Here is a 14,674-nt window from a genome sequence, read left to right as displayed (position 1 = left end):
GGCATGTGGGATCTTCCCGGACCAGGGCACGAACCCGTGTCCCCTGCATCAGCAGGCGGACTCTCAACCACTGCGCCACCAGGGAAGCCCTATTTTCTTTTATATTTTGGTTTATGTTTTCTTAATTTGGCCTATGGGGCAGATAGGAAGTAAAAGTATTTGCCAGGTGAGTGGCACCTGTTCAATTTGAGGGCATCCTATCACTTACAGAAATGATAGACTTAGTATTTTCACCGTAGTGTTTATCCTGATACTCAGGGAAGGCATGTCTTTGGAGGTCAGTGTCTGAGTATTTTCAGCAAGAAGAAATTAGTCTCTAACCAAAATGTAAGATCTGGGGCTCCCATATATGAATATTTCTTATTGGCCTGGCTGAATTGTGTCTTATAATCAGAACTTTTAGTCTGGGCGGGAGTTTAGAGGATTCGTTAGTCTGACCCCTCATTTTCGAGATGAGGAACCCCAGGCCTGGAAAGTTAAGCATCTTGTGGCCAACAGGCACGTGAAAAGATGTTCAACATCACTAATTAGAGAAATGCAAATCAAAACTACAATGAGGTATCACCTCACACCAGTCAGAATGGCCATCATCAAAAAGTCTACAAATAATAAATGCTGGAGAGGGTATGGAGTAAAGGGAACCCTCTTGCACTGTTGGTGGGAATGTAATTTGGTGCGGCCACTATGGAGAACAGTATGGAGGTTCCTTAAAAAACTTAAAATAGGGCTTTCCTGGTGGCACAGTGGTTGGGAGTCCGCCTGCCGATGCAGGGGACACGGGTTTGTGCCCCGGTCCGGGAAGATCCCACATGCAGCAGAGCGGCTGGGCCCGTGAGCCATGGCCGCTGAGCCTGTGCGTCCGGAGCCTGTGCCCCGCAGCGGGAGAGGCCACAACAGTGAGAGGCCTGCGTACCACAAAAAAAATAAAACTAAAAAATAAAACTAAAAATAGAGTTACCATATGATCCAGCAATCCCACTCCTGGGCATATATCCAGAAAAGATGAAAATTCTAGTTCAAAAACATACATGCACCCCAGTGTTCATAGCAGCAGTGTTCATAGCAGCACTATTTACAATAGCCAGGTCATGGAAGCAACCTAAGTGTCCATTGACAGGTGAATGGATAAAGAAGATGTGGTACATATATACAATGGAATATTACTCAGCCATGAAAAAGAATGAAATAATGCCATTTGCAGCAACATGGATGGGCCTAGAGATTATCATACTAAGCAAGTCCGACAGACAAAGACACATATCATATGATATCACTTATATGTGGAATCTAAAAAAGCAATACAAACGAATTATTCACAAAACAGAAACAGACTCACACACATAGAAATCAAACTTACGGTTACCAAAGGGTAGAGGTGAGGGGATAAATTAGGACTTTGGGATTAACAGGTACATGCTTGGCTCTGTTCACTGGAAAGGCTTAGAAACAATTATCCAATCCAGTAACAAGAAGCACCCCAGCACCACCCACGTGGCGGTTTCTAAACATTATGTTCCCCTGAAATAAATGAGAGCTCCTAGCAGAAGAACTCAGATGTCAGTTTGAAGAGCCTTCCACTGTCCAATGAAGAGAAAATTTGAGCATTAGTGAAAATAATAACTGCTGTGGAATGTAGCATATCAAATATGTTTAAATTCAGACTTCGCAATGATACTTTTTTAAAACGTTAATCTCAGTTACATTTGGAGGATAGGAGAGAATCAACTTACTATTCTGAAAACTGTAGAGAGAAAAAAGCATTTAACCTGCTCTTCCTATTCCTATACCTCAAGATAACCAAAAAGTTGATAAAGGGAAGTTTCTCTTTATAGAAGTATTTCAGCTAATAAAGAAGGAGTGATAGAATAGCACCAATTTGCAAACCTGTACTAAAATAAAAGAGCTAGACAATACAGGGAGCAGAGGATTGTGTTATCACCACCGAGACTCAGTCAGCAGAACCCAGACTGTGGTACCAAGGTATATGACCTGGTTTATACACCTCCCAAAAAGAAATTTGCGAGAAAAAAGGATGGAGGAGAAAGAACTTGTGTAGGAAACAAATCAGCTCTATGCCATGTGGGTTGTCTTTGCATCTTGATTCAAGCAGCCAACTTGATTGGAGATACCAAGCAGCTACACACTGGCTGGACAGTTTATACCAGGAACAATTTTCTTTTCTTAGGTGTGAGTTTGGTATTGTCCTTATTTTTTTTATTTTTATTTTTTGCGGTACGCGGGCCTCTCACTGCTGTGGCCTCTCCCGTTGCGGAGCACAGTCAGAGGCCATGGCCCACGGGCCCAGCCGCTCCGCGGCATGTGGGATCTTTCCGGACCGGGGCACGAACCCGTGTCCCCTGCATCGGCAGGCGGACTCTCAACCACTGCGGCACCAGGGAAGCCCCCCAGTCCTTATATTTTAAAGAGTCCTTATCTTTTAGGTAAAATGTATGGATGAAGTGTTAAATGACCAGTGAAAGGGAGAGGTAGGGAGGAGACTAAAAGATTGGCCATGAGCGGTTAATTGGGACATCGGGTGATGGGTAAATGGGGGCTCGTTATACTATTCTGTAGATTTTAAAAGTTTGAAGTTTTCCATAATAAATTTTTAAAATAAAACAAATGAAAAGGAAATATAAGTTATAACCCCTCATATAACTGTAATGATTTTCAGGTGAAACAGATCTCAATGATGCAATAACAGAAGCAGGAAAGACTTACGAAGAAATTGCCAGTCTTGTGGCCGAACAGGTATTAACATAACCACACAATTCCAGTTAAGACTTTATGCTACCTCATCCACATATTTAATTTAAAATCTGTTTTAAGGCAAAGTTTCCAAATGGCTATTCTCTTCTATCCCTGTGTATCTTTGTTAATTACATTGGGTAATAGTATTTCTCAGGCTGAGCTAAAGTGATGGATAAATTCATCATCAGGAAACCTAAATACCTTCCAGTGTTGATGGTTCGAATCCATTCTCAGCCATGAGGGGATTAAAACGTACAGGAAAGCTTTGCTCAAGTCCCTGTTTGGACTCTTGCTCAGCCTGTCTGAGCCTTGGTTTCCTGGTCTGGTAAATGGTGATGGTAGCACCTACCTGGAAAGGATCTCAGGATCCAACAGCTAATAAAGAGAAAGCCCCTGGTACGGTTCCCAGCATGGAGCAGGTTTTTGTTATAGCCACATGGCTTTTATTGGAGCCTTTAGTAGCCTGATTTCAATTATGTTCATAGATAGCAGATAATACGTTTCCTTAAGGGGAATAACCATCCAAGTTGTTTGAAATCCCTAAATTTAAAAACCTTTTTTTCAGATGATGACTTGAAATATATGTCTGTATGCATGTACGTTCATGCAGTCATTAACTACTCTCCTGATACTGGTAAAAAAAAAAAAAAAGATACATTTTTAGAATTGTGCATACCATAACTATTAAAAATTATAATCTAGAAAAATTTAAAGTTGCCACTTTTAATGGTTAACACATTTTTAATACTTTTTTTTGTTCTCTGCTAAAATTTAGACATTAAACTATATAAGGTCTTATTTGCTTGTATGTAAACGTACAGTATTAACCAGTTTTTTTTTTTCCTCACAGTGTTGTATTTTGGGCCACCTCAAAATAGCTAATTTTACCAACCAACCTAAAAATTTTCTGTTTTATCATTTCTTCACAACCTATAATGAGAGTATAGTTCTTGGGGATTATTTTCTTATAGGAAAAGTAGGCTGAATGCTTGACACTCAGTAACTTAATGTAGTGCCTGGTGGATTTGGCTGATACAGTCCTCAGATATAACAGTTTTCTCTTCCTTGATTGTCTGAATTCCTCTGCCAGTAATAACCAGTCTGTGTCTTGTTACAGCCAAAGAAAGATCTCCATTTCCTGATGGAATGTAATCATGAATATAAAGGTTTCCTTGGCTGCTTCCCTGACATTATTGGCGCTCACAAGGTAACTTGATCATAGAAGTTCACAGACGACATCCCGGGTGAATCAGAACCCAGGCGCACCACCACCTGCGTGAGCCTGACCCTTCAGTGCCCCCCAGTCAGGAGCTGGTCTCTGAACCAGCTGGAACGGCTTGGGGTGTTTATAAATATTGAGGTCCTAACACGTTTAGATACATGGATAGTTTTTTAGTTTCTTTTATTCCGTAAAAAGATTATTTTGAGAGAACCTAAAGTATGATAAATACTCCTTTAAGGATATACTTAGGTCAGGTATCAGGCATAATCGTCGTGGTGTTTGCTATTCAAGTCAGAGTCAGGACTGGTACTTGCCCTCATCAGTGAGACCCTGTGTGCTGCATGGGCAGGTCCTCAAAGGTCCTTTCCTGTCCCGGTGAAGTAAGTTGTTCTGTCCCCGAGCCTGACGAAGGGTCTCCCAGTTAAAATCAAAATGGTCAATATCAGTTTTATATGTTTATATTAATAAAAAGGAAACTATATAATTCCCATCATAAAGGTGTTTTTAAACGAAATAAAAGATTGGTTTGGAGTGTCCTCAGGTTTTGATTCTCGTTAATTTTTCTCTCTCTTTCAAAATCTGTGTACTACTTCATTACTGTGGGTATTTTATCAACTGTAGTACTCTAGAGTATTGTGATATACTTGGGTTTATTAAGAGAATCTCTACAAAGGCCCGGTCTGTGACCCTAACAGTCCTGGCAAGTGGGCATTTTAGCATTTGGCTTTATAATTGAAGTATCATGAAGGGGTAGCATAGGTAAGTAAGCTTTGTGCAACTTCCGATAGCTTAGTATAGAACTCAGAACATCTTCTTTATCCACTCATTCATGAACGGGCACTTAGGTTGTTCCCATATCTTGGCTATTGTGAGTAATGCTGCCATGACCATGGGAGTGCAAGGTATCTCTTTGAGATAGTGATTTTGTTTTCTTTGGATATATACCCAGAAGTGGAGTTGCTGGGAAAGTAGATCTTAAAAATTCTCATCACAAGAAAAAAAATAGTTTGTGACTCAGTGAAGTGATGGATGTTAACATACTTACCATAGTAATCATTTTGCATTATAAATATGTATCAAATTCATTATGCTGTACACCTTAAACTAATACAGTGTTATTTGTCAATTATACTGCAGTAAAACTGGCGGTGGGGGAAGGGGGGGATAAAATAAATAAAATGAAAATGAAAATCTCAGGAAGAATCTGAGAACAGTTAGCATGTCGCAGGAGTTGGTGCCTGCCGTCCGAGTTCTGGGCGGGCAGCCTGATTAATGCTCTCCAGACAGTGCCAGCAAGCAGTGCGGTGAGACTGGCGTGGGAGATGTTCGGCGACTTTTACACCTGTTTCCGTCTAAGTATTAATGTAAAATTAATTCAGTGCCTCTTACAGAAATCACAGTAAAGCTTATGATCAGCGCACTTAGGCACCAGCTTATGAAATACTTACTTCGTAACAGAGACACAGTGCCCCGGCGCATATGCTAGACTCACCTGGCTCAGATGACTTCCAGAACCTAGTGCCTGTTTTTCCATCATGTACTACTCGTATCATGGCAATGGCTTATACGTATTACAGAAAGAGAGCGCTGTTTAGTTTTCTGCTCTGTGGTAGCATAAAATTGTAGCTTTCAGCTAAGTTATATTTTGCAAGAATAGCAACATTTTTGTTTCCAAGTGACCTACAGGAAGTCACCTATAGATGCTTACCTTATGTTCTTATTTTGTGGGGACATTTTCCTATTCAGTAGCAAGTCAATTATAGAATTATGTTAGCTTTGTTATATTTTAAACTAATAATTGATCTTTTTAGATTTGTTTTATTGATACCACTGCATTTTGTATTTCACAGGGAGCAATAGAAAAAGTGAAAGAAAGTGATAAACTTGTTGCAACTAGTAAGATCACCCCACAGGACAAACAGAACATGGTGAAACGTGTTGGGACAATGTCTTATGCTTTGCAAGGTAAGAAGGAGAGGTCTGTGGCTAACTAGTGGAGGTTTTTTTCTCAGCAAGTTTTCTATCTTCCTTGCTGGAGAGAAACTCAAATGTGAACAGCAGTTAAATTAATAAGAACTGATTCAAAATATCTTCGTAAGCCTGTTGTTTGCAGGATCCCAGTGTTAATGAAAAGCTGTAATATTTATTTACTTTTTCACGCATTTACGTGACATAACTATGAATGACAGCTTGATTAAACCTGTACATTTTTATTATTTCTTGGAGACCTTGAAGATTCCTTTCATAACCTTTAATATCAGCCCCTATCCAGATTAGATTCTAGCGTTCAGCTTTCAGCAGCATGTAATCTCCAGGCCCCGAGACCATAGAATGTGAAGGGAGTTTGAACACAGCATTTTTGGCATAGTTTGACTGTTAATAAAGAGAAAATATTAATGTTTTGAGTGTTTTCCAGCAGATAAGAGCAGTGAATGGATTTTTCCTCTTTTGGTGGACGGATAGAACATACACGGGCAAAGGAGGAAGGGGAAGGATGTTCCACTATGAACAAAAGCGCACAAAATAATGGTACCAGATTAGGTCATTGGCCTTTGGGAATAAAACACACTTGGAGAGTATTAGGGGAGAAATTCTGGTGATTGTGGAGGGCCTCGAAAGCCAGGCGGAAGAGTCTGGACTTGCTGTGGGCATTAAGATGCCATTAAAAGGTTTTGATGGAAAAACGAAACAAACAGAAAGCACTGCTCAAGGGAGAGGGTTTGCTAGTGACTGGGGCCGGGGGAGGGCGGGTGCAAATTGGGGGCTGACGTTAGTCGGACAGCCCGACCAGAGACCCGGCTCCTGCCGTCTGAGATTTTGAGAACCTGAAGAAGATGAGTTGCTAGGGGAGAGAATGAAGGGTATTTGCAGGCTTTTCTAAAGGACATCCTTCAGGACTAGGGAAGGTGTGGGAGAAGGGAAGAATGTGTGAAAGGCATCCAGAAGTAAACAGGGACGCCTGACTGAAGCTTTGGGCTTTGAAGGGTTTTAAACGGGGAAGTTGGTTTTGAACTTGTGTTTGGGGTTATCCAAATAAATAAACGAGAAGCTTTGTACAACTTCAGATAACAACATAAAACTCAGAACAGTGAGCTTTTCGTAGGAATTTCTGCAGGCAGTTGGCTTTGTAGGTGTGGAGTATAAGGGAAAAGGCGGGGTGCGGGGGGTAGGCGATGAGGAGCCCTGATACGGAGGCTCTGCAGAGTTGGTGATGGGGTGAGGGTGCTGAGAGGCAAAGTTAGAGACGGGATTCGTTGGCTGAATCGGAGCATTCAGCAAACAGGAAGGAGGGGCATGTGACCCTCTGCCTGGAAAGAGCCTCAGTTCTGGCAGCCCTGGTGGTGCTCAGCGGTGCCAGGCCCCACTCTGCGGAGGCCCTGCTCCCGTCTCACTCCTCTGCCCAGCTTTTCAGGGTCCCTCAGGAGACCTGCCTGGGCAGTCTCTGTGCAGGAGGGGACATGGCAGCCAGCGGGCGCCTCACTAGGTCCGCGGTAAACAGACTTGACGTTCTGAGCTGCAGTCATCTGTAGACAGTGAGGCCAAGTCGGTTTCCTGCTCAAACAGTAGTTGCCATTTGGGTGATTGTCTGTATTGGGCTTTATAGGGTTTAACATGCCAATCAACAGTAATCGTCCATCTACTGGAAAGCGTTGTTTGCCGTTAACTGTTCAAATTGTTTTTCTAGGCTCTTTCGAGCATTTTGTCAGGAACTGTCACGGGCCAACCAGATTAAATCCGGTTGGTGATTAATCATAACCGAGCAGAGACACCAGTTGTGGTCGTGTGAAGTCCGGGGGGGCACTGACTGATGTCTTGGTTTTGGTTGCAGCTGAGATGAATCACTTCCACAGTAACCGGATCTATGACTACAACAGCGTCATCCGCCTGTACCTGGAGCAGCAGGTGCAGTTCTACGAGACGGTGAGTCGGCCCTGCTCCCAGGCCTCTGTGCGCACGGGGAGGGCAGGGTTCCTGCTCACGTACGCTGACCCTGTGAAGTTAATCTGCTTGTATTTTTTAACCCTAACTAATAAGCCAAAGGAGGCTAAATATTGAGCAGGGGTTTTTCCAGTCTCTTTTAATCAAATCTGCCTTTTCCTTTGAATAACACTGGGTTAAAAGGGGGTCTGTTTTTTTAAGAAGAAGAGTATTGGATGCTGGTTGTGAGGCCCCAAGAAGCCCTTATTGTGTGGTCCCTTTCCCTCCCTCCAGCCCCTCTGTGCACAGGGAACACTGTGAATGAGATGAGGTCACCCTGCCGTCCCTGCCGGCTCTCAGCTGGGGAAGGAGCCTGGCACCATGCAGGACAGCACAGACTGGCTTTGTTTGTGAGTGAGGTTTTTGCAGTGTACCAGAGGAATTTCAGAAAGAAAACGAAAACGAGAGGGAGGGCGAAACCTTAGATATTTTCACTCAGGAACCAGTAATGAAAATGTTAACTTTTGTACCTCTGCATGGCAAATTTGTTATTTACCAGAGCGTACAGAAAACAAAGATCTAGCATGTATTGAAACTCAGACATCCAAAGACAAGTTCTGTAACTTACAGTGACCATGTGTTGGCTGCCATGTTTCTTACTAAGTTTTCCACTGTCTTCCATGGTGTCATCTCATGTATGTTCGGGGGTAATGATAGGCAAGCCCCAGGCCCACATCCACGCACGCGTCGGCTTTTCTCTGGGCGGACACTGCCGCACGTGTCTCTCCGGCAGTCATTCTTGGAAGGGAGCTGTGGCTGAATGCCCTGTGCGTATTGTCCATGGCGTGTTGGAAACGGTTGGTCTCAGAGACGAGCTGAAGGTGCCTCCTGTCTCCACACTGTGTAGCACCAGCGGGGCCTCGTGGGGAGCCCCTCGTCCGCCGAGGCTCAGGAGTTCACAGGTGTCTGCGAGGGCCGGGGAGTCTGGGCCAGCACGGAAACCGGATCCCCTGGATCCCTGGAGGACAGGCGGATGGTGGCAGCAGCTGCGCCGCGGGAAGGAAGGAGCGGGGCTTCCTTCAAGCCAGGCCCCGCCGCGACCGGGGTTTGAGAAGGCCTCTCGCTCCACCGCCCGGAGGCTGGGTTGGTGCTGGAGGGACTAGGAGCATCGACCAGTTCAAGGGTTTGAAACTTTTGCCGTGTTTGACTCAGAAGACGTGGGAATAATAGAGTGCCATGAGGTCACGGTGGGAGAGATGTCTCACAGTTGTTCTGTTTCTCACCAGATTGCAGAAAAGCTGAGGCAGGCCCTCGGCCGCTTTCCGGTGATGTAGGACAGAGGGAACATGAAGAAACGCCGGGGTGCTTCCTTCTGACTCGGGGCAACGCAATTTAATTTTTTCCCTCCATCATCCAAAAAGAAAGAAAGGAAGAAAGAAAACCAAAAAAGAAATAGAGTTGGAAAAAACTGCGTTTCCTTTATTAAGCGCCTAAATGCATCAGTTCTTTAGGGGTAGTCTTTTGTTCATTTCCACATCCATTATTTAAACCAATGGAAGGAAATTGTCTATTTTTGGAAAGTACTTAAAGTTGTCAAGAGTTTTGAATGGAAAATTAGGGGTTTCCCCCACTGATATTTTACATAAAAATGTAATTTATGAGTCACCCACGATCTTCTAGTCCTTACCCAAGGTCAGATGATAATTACTAATTGCTTTCTTAAAAATATGAATATGCCAGAGTAAAAAATACATATGTTTGTATATTTTTATAACTCTTTTCAGCCCTTTGGGCTTCCTGTCTATTTAGGAAGATCTACATGCCTTTCGCTGAGATATTTATGACTCAAGTGCTTGCATTTCCTGGAGAGAGAAAGCAAAGAGGGGCTCCTGGGGCTGCGGCCCCTCATGTGCCCGTGACGCACGTGTCCCTTCAGAGGACAAAGCTTGGCCGAACCCCGGGATCAGGGCCCCTGGGCCCACTACCCTAAAGTGCCGTCTGCTGGGAGGAACGCCTCCCGCCTCAGGCTTCTTCCCGAGCCCCGGTCAGGCTGGACGAATTCACCGAGAAAGCTGGGGACGCGCTCCGCCTCTGCTTCCGGGGAAGGAGCTGCTGTGCCGACCCTGCGCCCGGGAGGGCCGGCCCTGTGGGCAGACGCTCCTCCCGAGCTTTCCACTCGTTTTGAAGCCTCGATGTGTTCAGTGAGACCTCGTGAGAAATGCCGGGGAAAGCGTGATTTGCCGCTTGATCTGATTTAGACTAGCGGGCCAGTGGGAATTATCTGAAAAGATAAAGCACAGGTTAGCAAACCTCTCCCGGCCCCCCAAATGGAAGTTTAGGGGCTGAGGAGGGTGGCAGCCCGCATAATGTGCGGTCATCCCGAGCTTTTACGTTTGAGAAAAAGCGCAGAGCGATGTTATTCCCGACTGTAGCCTAAACTTCAGACAGAATTTTCCTGATCACTAGTACTTCCCTTAATGGCATAAAGCCAGACAGGATCTTTGCAAACCGTCAGCTTTAAATCTGGACACTCGCAGACACGGTCTCACTCCTGCAGATGTCGGCGTCCTGCACAGCTGCCTTACTGCATCCTCTCCCCCTGCTTTCACTCTTCTGACCTGATAGTTACATGATAGAAAATGGAAATTTCGGGCCAGCACAAATAAAGTGAAACCAAAAATAAATGCCAGAGGAAATCAAATGAACAGGAATACGAGAACTTCTTGTTCTTCAGTATCACGGGTTTTTTGTTAATGTTTTATAAGAAATTTTCCCTGCTTGATTTTTCTTTTATAAAATCTCATAGAACAGTGTTTATGTTACAGCCATTTAATGTATGTACAAATTGTAAAGAATATGTATAAATGTTTTACACAAATGTAAGAGCATGTAGAAGCCAACATATAAATAAATTGTTAAAAAACTGTACAGTAAATTCTCAAGCACTTTTTCAAAACACTTTTTGGTGTTTTTGTGTGATTTTTTTTTTTTTTTTTTTTTTTTTTGATAATTGTGTATAAATGTTTTACACAAATGTAAGAGCATGTAGAAGCCAACATATAAATAAATTGTTAAAAAACTGTACAGTAAATTCTCAAGCACTTTTTCAAAGCACTTTTTGGTGTTTTTGTGTGATTTTTTTTTTTTTTTTTGATAATTGTTTCTTGTTGCCGGCTGCTGAAAAGAGTGTAGGCAATGAGTTTTGCCCTAAAACTTATTGCTCTTGACATGACTTAATAATGCTAGTTCCTTAAATCAGACTTATCAACCGGGAAGCATGTCACAGTCAGCTGGAGAGCAGTAAGCACACTGCTTACCGCTGCCCAGTGTATTAGGGTTCTCTAGAGACACAGCACCTACGGGGTGTGTGTATTCATTCTTTACGTGAGGTTTACTTCTCTTGATACTCCATATCTTAATTCTGTGGTGTAAATTCCGTCACCTTGTCCTTCAGGGGTGTCCAGGGAGGGGCTGTGGCTCTGCAGCTGTCCACTGGGGGGCGGTGTCCACACATCGGGCTGAACCCAGGCCCCGTCTTCTCTTCCTCAGCCGCTCATCGCGGGGAGCTCCCCGTGAGTCCATAGGTGCGGGCTGGGAGGAGAAGGCAGTGTCGCGGGAGTGGGGGCCGCGGCATTTGGCCACTTCCTCATGTAACTTGGGCCTTCAGGGCCTTTAGCTATCACAGAAGAGCTTTAATTATAGAATAATTTATAATTTTTATAAATCTTGACAGTGTAACACTGGTAGATAAATGTCTGGAGAGGAGAGGTAAAGGCATGGTGGAGGAAAAGTTCAGTCCACTTGTCGATCCTGTGACACTGGTTGCCCATCCCCAGAAGCACCAGGTCCAGGACGTCAACCCCCTGTAAGGTTTGCAGGTGTTGAGGTCACCAAGAAACACACAGCTCACACAGGCTCTGGATGGAATGTAAAGAAGAGACAGAGTAAGACCAGCCTCAATAATGAGCGTTGGTCCCCATGACCAGTGGGAGATGGTCTGTACGCACCCCTCTCCTGCAGCAGGTGACGGACTCCAACCCTTCTCACCTGGAACAGGTGGAGCAGTGGGCCTGGCCGCGCGATTAAGCAGAACAAAGAAGTACACGTCAAGCCCGGAACAGGGTAAGATATTCCTGAATAAAGAGACAGGCTTGCCCAGGCTGTGCGGGCTCTTTATCTCCACATACGGAGATGTTCCAGGCTTACTCTTCGTGGCCATGCAGGAGTGGAAAGACTGTGCCCGGGAGACTGCCTTTCCCCGCTCTCCTGGTCCACATCCGCGGTGGAGGGACTCAAGAGATCCTGTCTTAAAGGTTGGGAATCCAAACTATGAATGTCCTTTATTTAAAGTAGTAAAAGCACTCAAGTAACTATGGTTGAGTAATTGCTGAGTGGAGCTAATGATAATAATGAGGGAGGAAGGTACTTTTTTCCTGTGTGTGTTTCTTAATTTTTTTCAGCCTGTTTGATTTAAAATCCTTTTCTCCAAGAAAGTAAGAAGAATCTGAACTCCTTTCCCTTGCTCTCTTGCTCTCCAGCTGGCTTTGCCAGCTATGCCAAGAATGCAGAGTCCTCACTGCTTTTTACCCAGGCTGATTGTCAGCACTGTTTGCAGCAGACAGCCTTGGTGGATGAAGTAAAGGTCTTCTAGGAAGAAGAGCAGGTGTTCCTACTGCTTGCTATAAAATGCGGGTTTCCCAAGCTCCAGGTTCCTTTCCACAAGAAGTCATCCCTCGGGCGCCCCCTAGTCGCCCCTGATGGACTTGCAAGGCGGGGAGGGGAGAACCAGCCTGTGAACTGAAGCTCCCCGGCCGGCTGTGCCACTGGAAGTTGAGTTACCCATTGTCTCTGACTCAGGGGTTTCATTCGCCTGCGGGCATCCATGAAACGGTAACAGACTAACTAATTTGCGTGTAAATAGAACAAAATCAAATCCCAGACCCAGCAGTTACTTCTATAAGAAAACTTTTTTTTTTTATTTATTGAAGTTTAGTTGATTTACAATGTTGTGTTAATTTCTGCCGTATGGCAAAGTGATTCAGTTATACATATATATTAGCTATCACAGAAGAGCTTTAATTATAGAATAATTTATAATTTTTATAAATCTTGACAGTGTAACACTGGTAGATAAATGTCTGGAGAGGAGAGGTAAAGGCATGGTGGAGGAAAAGTTCAGTCCACTTGTCGATCCTGTGACACTGGTTGCCCATCCCCAGAAGCACCAGGTCCAGGACGTCAACCCCCTGTAAGGTTTGCAGGTGTTGAGGTCACCAAGAAACACACAGCTCACACAGGCTCTGGATGGAATGTAAAGAAGAGACAGAGTAAGACCAGCCTCAATAATGAGCGTTGGTCCCCATGACCAGTGGGAGATGGTCTGTACGCACCCCTCTCCTGCAGCAGGTGACGGACTCCAACCCTTCTCACCTGGAACAGGTGGAGCAGTGGGCCTGGCCGGGCGATTAAGCAGAACAAAGAAGTACACGTCAAGCCCGGAACAGGGTAAGATATTCCTGAATAAAGAGACAGGCTTGCCCAGGCTGTGCGGGCTCTTTATCTCCACATACGGAGATGTTCCAGGCTTACTCTTCGTGGCCATGCAGGAGTGGAAAGACTGTGCCCGGGAGACTGCCTTTCCCCGCTCTCCTGGTCCACATCCGCGGTGGAGGGACTCAAGAGATCCTGTCTTAAAGGTTGGGAATCCAAACTATGAATGTCCTTTATTTAAAGTAGTAAAAGCACTCAAGTAACTATGGTTGAGTAATTGCTGAGTGGAGCTAATGATAATAATGAGGGAGGAAGGTACTTTTTTCCTGTGTGTGTTTCTTAATTTTTTTCAGCCTGTTTGATTTAAAATCCTTTTCTCCAAGAAAGTAAGAAGAATCTGAACTCCTTTCCCTTGCTCTCTTGCTCTCCAGCTGGCTTTGCCAGCTATGCCAAGAATGCAGAGTCCTCACTGCTTTTTACCCAGGCTGATTGTCAGCACTGTTTGCAGCAGACAGCCTTGGTGGATGAAGTAAAGGTCTTCTAGGAAGAAGAGCAGGTGTTCCTACTGCTTGCTATAAAATGCGGGTTTCCCAAGCTCCAGGTTCCTTTCCACAAGAAGTCATCCCTCGGGCGCCCCCTAGTCGCCCCTGATGGACTTGCAAGGCGGGGAGGGGAGAACAAGCCTGTGAACTGAAGCTCCCCGGCCGGCTGTGCCACTGGAAGTTGAGTTACCCATTGTCTCTGACTCAGGGGTTTCATTCGCCTGCGGGCATCCATGAAACGGTAACAGACTAACTAATTTGCGTGTAAATAGAACAAAATCAAATCCCAGACCCAGCAGTTACTTCTATAAGAAAACTTTTTTTTTTTATTTATTGAAGTTTAGTTGATTTACAATGTTGTGTTAATTTCTGCCGTATGGCAAAGTGATTCAGTTATACATATATACATTCTTTTTCATATTCTTTTCCATTATGGTTTATCACAGGATATTGAATATAGTTCCCTGTGCTGTACAGTAGGACCTTGTTGTTTATATATTTTACATACAGTAGTTTGCATCTGCTAACCCCAAACTCCCAGTCCATCCCTCCCCCACCCACCTCCCCCTTGTCAACCACAAGTCTGTTCTCTATGTGAGTCTGTTTCTGTTTTGTAGGTAAATTCATTTGTGTCATATTTTAGATTCCACATATAAATGATATCATACGGTATTTGTCTTTCTGACCTTCACTTAGTATGATCATCTCTAGGTCCATCCATGTTGCCGCAAATGGCATTATTTCATTCTTT

General features: G+C 44.3%; 1 protein-coding gene across 1 annotated transcript in view; it reads left to right on the top strand.

The window, feature by feature from the left end:
* The window catches only part of SNX9 (sorting nexin 9), a 95,275-nt gene extending 84,447 nt beyond the window's left edge, over positions 1–10,828 (top strand). The window contains exons 14-18 of the mRNA XM_024122591.3: positions 2,675–2,751; positions 3,869–3,958; positions 5,824–5,938; positions 7,803–7,894; positions 9,178–10,828. Coding sequence (XP_023978359.1) covers positions 2,675–2,751; positions 3,869–3,958; positions 5,824–5,938; positions 7,803–7,894; positions 9,178–9,225 — 422 coding nt within the window. The 3' untranslated portion in view covers positions 9,226–10,828. The remainder of the gene's footprint in view (positions 1–2,674; positions 2,752–3,868; positions 3,959–5,823; positions 5,939–7,802; positions 7,895–9,177) is intronic.
* Positions 10,829–14,674: the final 3,846 nt, after the last annotated feature.

The sequence above is a fragment of the Physeter macrocephalus genome, chromosome 10 (genome assembly GCF_002837175.3).
Source record: "Physeter macrocephalus isolate SW-GA chromosome 10, ASM283717v5, whole genome shotgun sequence".
Classification (NCBI taxonomy): domain Eukaryota; kingdom Metazoa; phylum Chordata; class Mammalia; order Artiodactyla; family Physeteridae; genus Physeter; species Physeter macrocephalus.
The sequence above is the reverse complement of the archived record's forward strand: the minus strand, read 5'-3'. Positions and strand labels throughout refer to the sequence as shown.